The sequence below is a fragment of the Ascaphus truei genome, chromosome 3, assembly GCF_040206685.1.
Source record: "Ascaphus truei isolate aAscTru1 chromosome 3, aAscTru1.hap1, whole genome shotgun sequence".
NCBI lineage: Eukaryota > Metazoa > Chordata > Amphibia > Anura > Ascaphidae > Ascaphus > Ascaphus truei.
In genome coordinates this window covers 237,727,944-237,740,252 of record NC_134485.1, presented here as the reverse complement: position 1 = coordinate 237,740,252, position 12,309 = coordinate 237,727,944, and the positions used below count along the sequence as shown (strand labels likewise).

The 12,309-nt window shown below is 40.8% G+C and overlaps 1 protein-coding gene across 5 annotated transcripts in view; it reads right to left on the bottom strand.

The window, feature by feature from the left end:
- Positions 1–1,929: 1,929 nt before the first annotated feature.
- The window catches only part of LOC142489500 (interleukin-1 receptor type 1-like), a 61,519-nt gene continuing 51,139 nt past the window's right edge, over positions 1,930–12,309 (bottom strand). For 2 of the 5 annotated variants that reach the window (XM_075590416.1, XM_075590417.1), the window contains 3 exons: positions 11,305–11,448; positions 6,740–6,892; positions 1,934–5,084 (listed from right to left, as the gene is read on the bottom strand). In XM_075590416.1, coding sequence (XP_075446531.1) covers positions 4,717–5,084; positions 6,740–6,892; positions 11,305–11,448 — 665 coding nt within the window. In that variant the 3' untranslated portion in view covers positions 1,934–4,716. Of the gene's footprint in view, positions 5,085–6,739; positions 6,893–11,304; positions 11,449–12,309 lie in introns of all 5 variants that reach the window. The other 3 variants (XM_075590419.1, XM_075590418.1, XM_075590415.1) reach the window with 3 other exon arrangements.

The window sequence follows — 12,309 nt, the reverse complement described above, 5'->3', positions numbered from 1 at the left end:
CAATCAACCTCTCCATGGTGTGACCTGCCTTCCTCAAGTGGGGGAAGGCACTATCGAATTTGGGGCGACACTGCCCTTAAGTATAGCCAGGAGGAGGGCACCAGGTCTGGCTCATGATTGGTCATGCACAGGCCTGATGTCACCGCCACCCGCTGTCACTCAAGTGCAGCTCCTCAGAGGGGGAAAACCCCATATCAAATACTGGCAACCTGATTGTACCAGGGTTGACTGCCAGTCCACCAGATATCTGACATATTCGTGTCAAGATTATTATTTTTTCTTTTTTCTTTGTACACCATTTATTTTAACATTTAAATTGAATAATAAAGATTATTTTTAATCAATACACTAATCATCATTGATAAATGAGTGCTACTTCAACTGAGTTCTTTCGGTTTATTGCAAATACAATTCTCAGACAAGCACCTTATCTACACCATTAAAAACTTACCTGTTAGCTGAGCAGAGGTTTACTTTCCTTTCCCACCCCTCCCATACTTTTCCCATGGTATATATATTGTGTAATAAACAGGGAAAATTGTACACTTTGAGCACTCGTTGAAGTATTTAATCTGAACTTCTTATTCATTTCAGTATTTTTTTTTTAACTGATTGTATAAGATCAATTCTAGTCAGCTGATTTGCATGGTCAAATGCTTTTTGAAGATCTTCCTTTTTATAACCTCTTTTTATAAATCTTGACGTAAGTTCTTTGGATTTAATAATTAATGATGTCTGATCTGAGCACAGTCTCTTGAGTCTTAAAAACTGGCCTTTAGTGATTCCTCTTAGGAGAGCTTGAGGATAGCCCCTATCGGCTCTCAGGTACATGTTTCTGGCGTTAATTTTTCTAAATATATCAGTTTGAATATTTAAATTAGTGTCAACATAAAATAAAAGATCAAGATAATGTATGTGATTATGATGAAAGGTGTAAGTGAAATTAATATTAAAAGAATTATTATTCAGTGTGTTAATGAAAGATAGAAGAGACGTCTCATCACCATCCCGCTTGTATACCATCTTGATGTTTTATAATCGTATACAATGAAGTCACGACAAGAGTTACCCAAAGGTATGATTTATACTATGTAATATCTGTCAGAGCTTGTAATAAATCTGTAGTGCCGCATAAAAACGGCGGTAATGCCTTAACTAAAGGCTGTGGATATACATCTATATATCTAGATAAACCATCTCCCAAAGATTCAATGCTTGTAATGATAGGCTTACCAGGAGGCCTATCAATGGATTTGTGGATCTTTTGGAGATTATGAAATATGGGTATCAACGGGTGCTCATTCAAAAGAAAATTGTGTTCTCTATCTTTTAGTACATGTCGAATCTTTCCCAAAAGCAACAACTCCTTCAATTCTTGAAGAAATTAACATGTAGGGTCTATTCCCAAACGTTTATATGAACATTCATCTGCCAATTGTCGCAACGCCTCCTCCTTATACTGATCAGTATGTTGTACCACTATGGCGCCCCCTTTGTCAGCATTTTTTATACCAAACAATTTGTTCTCAGCAAGGGATGCCATAGTGGGTCTTTCTTCTTTGTTAATATTCATTAATTCATTGGATGAAAAAGTATAACCTCTTGCCAAGACATATAGGTACTGTTCGACTAATTTTTCGAACGTTTTTAAATGGGGACCTTTATTATATCCTGGGAAGAAGGTAGACTTGGTCTAAAACCCGAGTCTCTAGAACCCAAAAATTTCTCAATTGTTGTATTGATAGGTGGAGAACTTTGCTCATCCTGTATGGACTGAAGTGATTAAGGGTACAATAATCCTTAAATGTACTCAATCCACACGATGGAGCGTCACTCTGTAAAGGAAAAATAGGTGACGATATCTGCACAGACTCAGGATCATTTATATCTGGAGCATACTTATTTGCAAAGAATTTCTTCAAAGATGATTTTCTTATACATTTCTGAAGGTCTATGATTCTGTTAAACAATTTAAAACTATTATCCAGGGCAAAATGTAAACCTTTATTAAGAAGGCTGATTTCAGCCTGATACAAAAAAGAGAAATTACTGCCGCTCTCCAAATATGTGAGGATATATACATGTAGGGTGCATACAGGAATAATGCATACATAGAGAAGGAGGAGGATTAAAGAAATAACCCAAAAGAATCCTATTTGCACTCACAACCAGCAATAGATGGCTAGGAAAAATTCAATCCTTGGGGGAAACCCAATAGCCATTTACTAAACATATTAAAATATTTTTTGAACAAATATACAAAAGAAACCACAATGTGGCTATAAAAGAAACGGGGTGGGCACGGGAAAGGTGAGTAACCAATATAGCTTGTATTGTTGAACAGGGTGTAGCTACCCATCAATTAAGGTTGGAAGATGTGAATTGTACTGTATGCAGTGATACACAGAGGTCATCAAGAGATCTATCATCATGTGTAGATAGTTAGTACACACTATGTATGTTTACTGTCTCAAAAACCACCATATACAGTATCACTTTAGTGATAACATTTATGTATCCAATATATCTATATAAATATGTTGGTAAAAGCGTTATTACTGCAAAAACGGCTTGTACCGCTATTACTATAGCTGTCCCTATACAGTGGAGACCACAGCTATAAGTTACTTATATATCCATATATCTAGACGTTAGCCATACATATAAAGTGCGGTGTCCCACTACTTGGCTACTGAAAGCATATAAGCCCAAGAGTATTAGCAGTAACATGTAGGGATCAGGCACCTCGCTGTTGCGGCATTATGATGGAAATATACAACCTGGCATCTTTAGCTGTTCAAACGGAGCTGACTCGCGCCGTTCCATACCCGCGCTCCCTGATGACGTCACAACAGAGACATCATTAAAACCGACGTACGTTTCCCCCAAGGATTTAATTTTTCCTAGCCATCTATTGCTGGTAGTGAGTGCAAATAGGATTCTTTTGGATTATTTCTATAATCCTCCTTCTCTATGATTTCAGCCTGAGTAAATTCCACCCCTGAAATATTAATAACATTATTCTCTGAATCTAGAAGTTCTTCTTTCTTTTGGACGGCTGAATTCGTTTTTGACAGTCTAGTCCTTTTACGTTTTTTTTGAGGGACTGCTGATTGAAAATCTTGAGAAGAAACAAAATAATCAGTGTCTTCATATGAATGGAGGGGATATCTCTTTTGAGTAAACTCCCCCTTATATCCATGGTCATGTTCTCCTTCATGTGAACGAAAGGAGACAGAATGAGAACGAGTGTCTCTATCTGAGGCATCTGACCTAATTGAGGTTTCATATGTTCTATTCTTTAATATAGATATTTTTGGTGTAAATTTTCTAGGTCCCTTATTTTTCTTAGAAGGTGTTCCTGGTGTTGAAGTTTCTATATTCCTTCTATCAGCATGCGTTGGTTTTTTGCCATAGATAGACTTGATCTTTTATATAATCTTGGCGATCTCGTTCAAATTTTGCCTGTTTCTTTTGCATAATTATGTTTTCAATATGATTAATATTAATAGTTTTTTTTTTATCATTAATAGAGAATAATTCCATTTTATCATTTGTTCAATTCCTTTTGAAAACTCTTAATTTCTTTTGTCAATTCCAATTTTTCTTTCATTTTTGATTGAACAATAAGTTCCATGTATGGGTGGGTTATAGTTCCATGTAAGGATGGGGCTTACTCGGAACACTCGGATCACCCTAAATGGACATTTTGAGTATAAATCAGAACACAAAAAGGAGTCTGTGTACTAGGATCATATTATAATTGTTATTGTGCGTCAAAATGTTAGTGCTAAAAAGTAGTATAAACCTTCATTACATGTGCATTGTATGTATGAAGGTCGTTATGTGACTTCATACATGTGATAAATAGTTTGTTTGAAATTACTTTTGACGTGTTGCATTATGATGAATACAATTTAAATGAGAACTGAATTATTTGCATTTTTTTTTATTTAAAGCTAGTGTAGTAAATATAAATTATTGGTATAATATTATTTATAATTGCCATACTGTGAAAATAATAATTTTTAACGAAACATCCATGCTGCTTCAAATACATTTTTGGTTGAAACATACTTAATTCTGTGATACCAGACTTTTTTGAGTTTATGCCAGGCTCAAATTAGTGGACAAATTTGCAATGCACGTTCTACTTTCTGGGGGGATGCACAGCTACACTCTCTTATTGCAGGGGTGTACAAACTTTTCAGTATGCGCCCACCCTGTCTGCGCTCCCCCTTGCCTGGGCCCCCAATCTTTACTTGCTCTTGAGCTCCACGCATCATTTGATGTCACAATCTCATGTGGCGCATTGCCATTTGACCCTGCAGCATCATTTGACGCCATGTTGTCATGACAACGCGTCAGCGAAGAGCCGGCTGAGACCAGGTAAAGTTAGTTTCAGAGGCCTCACGCCTCCCTCGACATTTAATTTACATGCCTGGGGAAAAGCACAGGTGCTGTGAAACTGCCACGCCCTGCCTAGAAAATCCTGCGTCCCCCCAGTTTGCGCATCCCTGTCTTAGTGCATAGCATTAACACTGTGTGCATTCCATGTCTGTGTACCAAAATATTTGACTAAAATTGACGCTGAGAAAAATAAGGTTCGTAGATAGGCTTACACAATGCAATTAAATGACATTTAAGTGCGTAAATATTACGCTAATAATACCATATGCAAAGCTTAGTACATAGGCCCCATTATCTGTTGAATGGTTAAACATGTTCTGAAGTGATATGGTCACAGTCTTGGGAATATACACCCTGTGTTGGAGGCATCAAGTATCTGACATTTTTCCAGAAGTTTGTTTTAGGGGAGAGAGAGGATTCGGTGAATTGTCCTTTCCATCGGATAACACCTTGCTTTTGTTTGATGTATTTGATGGATTCTGGCATGTTCGTGTAATCTGTTATTTTTTCCAGTTCGATCAAGATCACTTTAATCTTATTCCGGATGAGGGCATCATACATTGCAATTTGCTGTTCAAAGTCATTCTCCAAACGGTTCTCACTGGACGTGTTTCCTAAAACAATGACCAGTCTTCTACTTTGGGAAATGGCTTCATCTATGAAGTCGGCCACAGCTGCAAACACAACAAATGTGCATGTTTAGTTTATTACTAAAACTGCTAACAATTGAAACTAGCAATTAAACAACTATAGCGTTATACCCCAAAACAAATAAAATATATCAAATATACAAAATGTTTACAAACAATCTAATGTAACAAACATAAAATCAAGTAATATATCAAGAAAAAAGTTTGAGGGTATCCACTTAGATCGTAAAGTCCTGCTGCCGTGAGTCCTCTGGGATTATCCAAATCCCATAGAAACAATCTTTGCAAATAGAGTTCTCCTTGGTGCTGGAACTTTCACTCGTGCTCAATACAATGCATGAAAAATATAAGAATGTAGAGAAACAATGAGGCGTAATACACTTAATTAAAGATGCTGTCACCTCTGTGAAAATGGTAACACTAAATGCAATTTCACCCTAAACACTTCAGAAATGGTGATGGAAATGACCATAAACATACACACACACACCACCACCAAGCAGTTAATCCTTTACAGCCTGGATTAGTAATTTAGGTGTAACCCAATCAATTAAGATGTACTGTATTTTAGTGCACCATAGTACTCCTAGATTACCCTCTAAATCTTAATGGCCAGGTAATTCCCTGACCTGAGGGATTATTACTATTATAGGCACATTATTTATACTTTTTAAATTAAATATATTACCAATGGCCCATCACCTCCCCCCCCCCCACCCCCTGGTATACCAATAGCACAACTTGGTCTCCCCCACCGCCCCCCCTTCTCTACCAATGGCATGCCTCCGCCTTCCTGCTCCACCAGACAAATGGCATGCCCCCACCCTCCCACTCCACTGAACCAATGGCCTGACCCCTGCACCACTGATATCATAAGGTATTGTTATTAACCACTCCAATGCTGTAGACGTAGTTACGTGGCTATGAGACATTTAATGGTAAATACCCTTTATTTCTCAAATTAGGTAGAAGGAGTTGCTCAATGAGTAAAGACACTCATTCTGCTACCAAGTGTGAATCAGGGGAACCTGGTTCAATTCCCGGTGTCGGCTCTTTGTATCCTTGGGCAAGTGACTTTATCTCCCTGTGCCTAAGGCACCAAAAAAAACATAGATTGTAAGCTCTATGGGGCAGGTACTGTGTCTGTAAAAAAAAATCATATGCATCGGGCTGTGGACCGCGCACTATATTGTACAGTGGCGGCCAGCATAAAGCTAATGCGGCTGCCTCCGGGGGTAATTTAAAACCCCGTTCAAACGCAGGCTTTTTTTTTGGCACAAGATGCGGCTGGCACGCGGCCAATTCCGGCGCGAAAATTGAAAAGGCGGGGAGAAATGTGGGCAAGCTTTAGATTAAGCTTGGCCGCAGCAGTAATTGTGAAGCACTTTGAGTCCCATTTGGAGAAAGGCGGTGTATGAAATAAAGTTATTTTTATTATTATTACAATCTGCTAACATGACCAACATATTCAGTACCCTACAACATTTTCTAGTCTATTGCCTGTAAATAGAAATAAAAATAAGCCTCATCAATTATACCTGATTTGGACCCCTCTTTTGTCGCGCACTTTAATGAAAGTTTAATTGTGAATAAGGAGATGTGAATGTTTGACACGGATTTAGAAATCAAACAGAAAAGACAAGTGCAGCAATGTGAAGCAATAATGTGAAAACACTCGCCTTCCCCGGGTAATTCATCCCGTCCAAATATGAAGAGTCGATACCCGCACTGCCTCTCTAGCACCTCCGGCAGCAACTTTAGCACAAACATGTCCATGTTGTACAACAAGCACATGTTTGGAAACATAATGTAAGCATCGTAGATCTTCCCATCTGCAAATAAAACAGAATGAATCAGAAGCGTAACATGTTTGCAACATGTCATTATTTAAAGTTAATTCTTTAATATAAAAAGAGGAAGCCTCTCGCTATTTTTTAGCACTCAAGGCAACACGTTGTGCTTTTCTTACAGCAACAATACCACCCTAGACCTGCAGGATTTTGCAGCCAAATTGATTTCACATTGTGGAGCTGAAACACCTGCAACTAAAACAGTAAGTAGCTCAGAAACCTGTGAGGTCCCCAGAGCTGAACAGTCCTATTTTTTAATTGTTTTAGCTCCGATGACCCCTCCCCCACCCCCTTATTTCTAAAGCTACTTACTGTTTTAGTTGCTTGCTGGTGTGAATTCTGTAGTCAATGTGGAATAATAAAAAAGAAAAACAAGTAGGTGGGATTGCTGCTTTAAAAACATGATGTAGCTGTTTAATTAAAGCTCCCAAACTTCCTGGAAGTCAGGAATTGAAAATAGTGTTCTTTCCCAGTGGAAAGCAGGAAGTGCACTCCATATACATGAATTCCAGTGGCATTGACTGGAAATACCTTAGTGTGACTGTGAGGGGGTAACCAGTCTCACAATAAAGGGTTAAGCCTGTTTGGTTACCTCTGATCCATGTATTGGGGTTCCAGAGTGTCAGCTCTTGAGCCCAGGGTTTGTACATGCATAACCTGTAATGTGCGGTAATAAAGTATTTGATGTGGGTTTTTTTACCTTTACAGGAGTGCCAGCAAGCAGAGATTGCTGTGGTATGAGTTTCAAGGGTGGGGGTGGTTGCTGGGATCCAGAGTTGGTCGATACCCCAAAAATTTACCCGGGAATCATGAGTGATTCCTGGATAAATGTACTGTAGGCACATTGTCCCGGCAATACCTCCCCTTAAACGCTTACATGCTCCATCCATACATATAAGGTTGAGAGGGGATTCTTAGAATCCATCCTGAGTCTATGCAATAGTGTGTGGGGAATATGGCTAGTGAAAAATAAAGTGCAGCTTTTTGTTCTATTTCCCATACCAGAAAGACTTTTTTAAAGTGTATATTTTATTAACAAAGTGTGTTAAGTACATATATGCTTTGTGCACAGTAAATGAGCTCGGACTTTCAGAACCAATGTTCTGACAGGCCACTGGGGCTACCAACTTGGTGCCAGTAAGTCTGACAGGACATCAGAGATGAAAGCAACAGAGGATGTCTGAGGTGTCAAAACCATTTGGGCAGGAGGGAAGATCTCAAGTACCCATGTCCTGGGATGAATGGAAGTTCTCAGAATTTCCATTTGCCCCACCAGACTTGGAGGAGCCCAGCCCAGTGTGTGGCTTCTGAATAGCAAGTGGCTGAGGTGGGAACCTTGCACATGCCCTTGGCAGATTCAGCACCCCCACTTGCCCGGCTTCACAAGACCAGCATCACCCTGATTGGCTGGTTAGGAAACTTCCACACCCGGATTTGCTGCAGGGTTTTGTGAATGAAACTCAGAAGTATTATAAACCCCTGAGCCAATCAGATTTGTAGATTCTAAGCACCAAGTCCACCAAGTAAATTCGAGTCCTCTGGAGAGAGGAGAGCGGTAGCGTCTGGAATTGCAGGCTGATTTCAGTTCCAGTACATTTCAGGCTAGGTCGCTGTCAGGGTAAGCTTTGGATTTAGAAGCCCCTGTACCTAGGAAAGTTTAGGTTTCACCCCCAGTAAGTGTGTCTTTCTTTTGTCGTTTGTGTAACATTGTGTGTCTGCCTTTTCCTGTGAATAAATTTATAATTTATTTAATTTACCTGTTTTGCTCAATGTGCAAAACAATGAAAAAGGTGTAAATGCCTGGTCTCTTGTGACTTAGTATCCATACTAAAATGTTTCAATGATAGGTGACATTTATTAAATTACGTATTTCAAATGCTATTTTTTTTTCAAGAACCATACACAAATTCACTGAGTTTCCCTCTTTCACATGTAAAACCTAGAAATATTATACCAACTTGGGAGGATTTCCCTGTTAACATATTTTTGGGTGATGCCATATTTTGCTAAGCCATTTTATTTCATCTGCAATGATTTTTTGTCTTTTTTTTCTATCAAGTGCTTCGAATATATTTTCCCCAAACTTTTTTGTTTGAAAGAAGCAATCCAAGCCGGCGATTTAAAAAAAATATAGAATTGAAGCATTGGGTCTCTGGAGCTGAACCCATTCATTTCAGCTCTGGGGACCCCTACTTCCAGAGATACTTACCTCCACAGTAGGTGCCAGTAGCTGCTCTAGCTGAGCAAGCTTTAAAGTTTAAAGCTCCCACATCACATGGGCCAATAGGAAGTAACAACAATGATGCCACAGCTTCCTATTGGCCCGCAGGTCCTATGATCTCTTAACAGAGGTCATATTGTGACCCGCTGCCTCAATTTCTTAATTACTATATATGTGTGTGTGTGTGTGTGTGTATATGTATTTATATATATATATTATATATATATATATATATATATATATATATATATATTCCTCACAAAGCCAGTCAGCACACAGGTGTAAGTGCAAAGACAGATGCTCATCCCATATGTATTCAATGGAACATATTTACCAGGCCAAAGTCCAGCAAAGAGAGAGCACACTGTGTAGTATAATCCAAACGTCTTGTATTAGAACAAAGAATACACCGCTGCGGTATGTGTGTGTGTGTGTGTGTGTGTGTGTGTGTGTGTGTGTGTGTGTGTGTGTGTGTGTGTGTGACCCCTTGGGCTGCCTCTTGAAGAAACAAACAAGAGAAAGCTAATTGCCAATCAACAACATTTTGTGTAGTTTGGGTGCAAATCGTTCATAAAATATTCTTGTGTCCACGGCTGTTAGGCAGTTACTGGATTATGAACCCTTCCACTACAGAGAGTACTCCCACCTCCGGGGCCACGGAAGTTTCGACACTGTACGATCATTTGATCGCTCTTTGGAGCAATCACGTGATCCCTTCCAATCTGCAAGACAGTAGGGGGAGAATTGCCCCCCCCCCCCTTCAGTGTACAGCCCCTAAAAAATAAGCTAATTGTCATGACGTACAGCAAATACCACAACGGCCTCTGGGGTGGCACTTTTCATGATTGTCATTTGGGCACTGACAAGTTAAAGAACTGATTTCCCATTAAAATAAAGTGCTGAGTGAAACTTGGTAGGGTTGGAATAGTTATATACATTAGTTTGCTGATATTTAATAATGATTTATGACCAATAATTCTATATATAAAAGGATGTCAACTGTATTTAGCAGTTAGAAAAAGATAAGTCAGTTTCTGGCACAACTCAATAGTTTGGATCCATCTGCTGTATCATTACACCTCAAATTGAATTGCAATTACAAACCATGATCTAAACAATTTTACACACTACATACTTAATGATAGACTAGGATAATATTGATGTTTGTAATATTAAATATATGATTTGGGAGTCACCAAACCATCATTTTATTACCTTGGTATTGTTTTTATAACTAACTAGCTTATATACCCGGCGTTGCCCGGGATTTCATGTTGTATATGCCCCTCTTTCTCCGCTCCCCCCTCTCTCTCCGCTCCCCCCTCTCTCTCTCTGCTCCCCCTCTCTCTCCGCTCCCCCCTCTCTCTCTCTCCGCTCCCCCCTCTCTCCGCTCCCCCCTCTCTCTCTCTGTCCCCATTCCCCTCTCTCCCCCCGTTCATGTCAATCTGGTCCCCCCCTTCACATGGATCTGGTCCTCCCCCTCCCCTGTTCACAGCTCCGATCCCCCACCCCGTTCAAAGCTATGGTCCCCCCCGTTCACAGCTCTGGTCCCCCTCAGTTCACAGCTCCAGTCCCCCCTGAGTCCCCGGAGTACCCCTCTCACACTGTCCGCTAGCGGGAGGGATGCTGGCGGGTCACTGCGGGGGCGTGCAGGGGGTTTGCTCGGCAGCAGCTCATTGGGGGGAGGGTTGCTCAGCAGTAGTTCAGGGGGGGGGCGGGTTGGTTGTCGGCAGGTCACTCACTGGGGGGCAGGCGGGTTGCTCGGTGGCGGGCCACTGCGGGGGCGGGCGGGTTGCGTGGCGGCTCACTCCGGTCCCCCCCACGTTAACACCTCTGCTCCCTCCCCATTCATAGATCCGGACCCCCCTGAGTCCCCTGGAGTACCCCTCACTTGTCGGGCGGGATGGTTTCTGGGCGGCGCGTCACTCTGGTGGCAGATGGGAGGGAGGGACGTGACGTCACCTTGCCTTAGCGACAGCCAATGAGAGCCAAGGCCCGCCCCGTAGTCAGCCAATGAGCCAAGCCCCGCCCCGCAGTCAGCCAATGGGAGCGCACAAACCCACAAACAGATTTTGAGTTTTATATATATATATATATATAGATAATCTTACTCGGAGTACAATATTACAATAATTACAGTACGTTTATGATGGATGAATTAGAAATACTGTACCTTGTATACTTCTTTGAACAAAGCAGGAACTCCGGTACAAAAGTACAATGTCAACTTTAAAAATCTTGATGGCTATTATACTGATAATAATTACAAATACCAGTACAACGAAGAAAGCAATCAAGAACCCCTGGAGATTGGTATCTGTAAACGTGATGGAAAGAACCATTAGAAATTAAAACAATAAGACATTCTTTGTAATACAAGTTCAAGATATACATATTCTCAATAGTATACTGCCATAAAGGGAAAACTATTTAATAAAAGCTAAATTAAAACTAGTTAAACGTAGAGACTCGCCAGAAGTTAAGGGGCCTATGCTATAAGCAGTCAAAAAAAAAATCGGCATAAAAATAATATCGCCATTTTTTACAGCGTTGCTATGGTATGCAGAAAGGCCCGAATACCAGTGTTAGCAATATTTGCAAACATGGTGAGTAGCTGGCGACGAGATGATCTGCCCTCTGAAAAGGGCTTACCTGGCGAGTTGATTCTGCTGCAGAGAGCGAGCACCGCCTCTCCCTGCGCCAATTTCGCTGGAAATTAAAGTTTTTCATATAAATTTTATTACTAGTATAAGTGAGCATGGGATCTTGGGAGCAGAATTGCATTGACTTCATGTCCGGGGACACGTGACATGGGACATTTACATGCATAGGAGATACTGGCACCCCATAATGAGGCCTGTATCTTGGGAAGATGGGTGTCCCGGACCTGAAATCAATGCGGATCTGCTTCGGAAAACCCCTGCTCATCTACACTACTAAAAAAATTTAAATTAAATTATGTAGTAAAAACCAATACACGCCCCCTTATGCCCCCACATAAAACCATTATTTATTTTTTTTACACACAGGATTAATACCACAGGCCAGCGGGGGTCCCTGGGTGGTCCCCATGGGTGTTCACACGCCCCACAGGGCACCCCAAGAGGTTCCCACAGATGTCTGTGGGCCCTCGGGTGGTCTCTGTGGGTGTCCGGGGTTCCTCAGGTGGTCCCCGTGG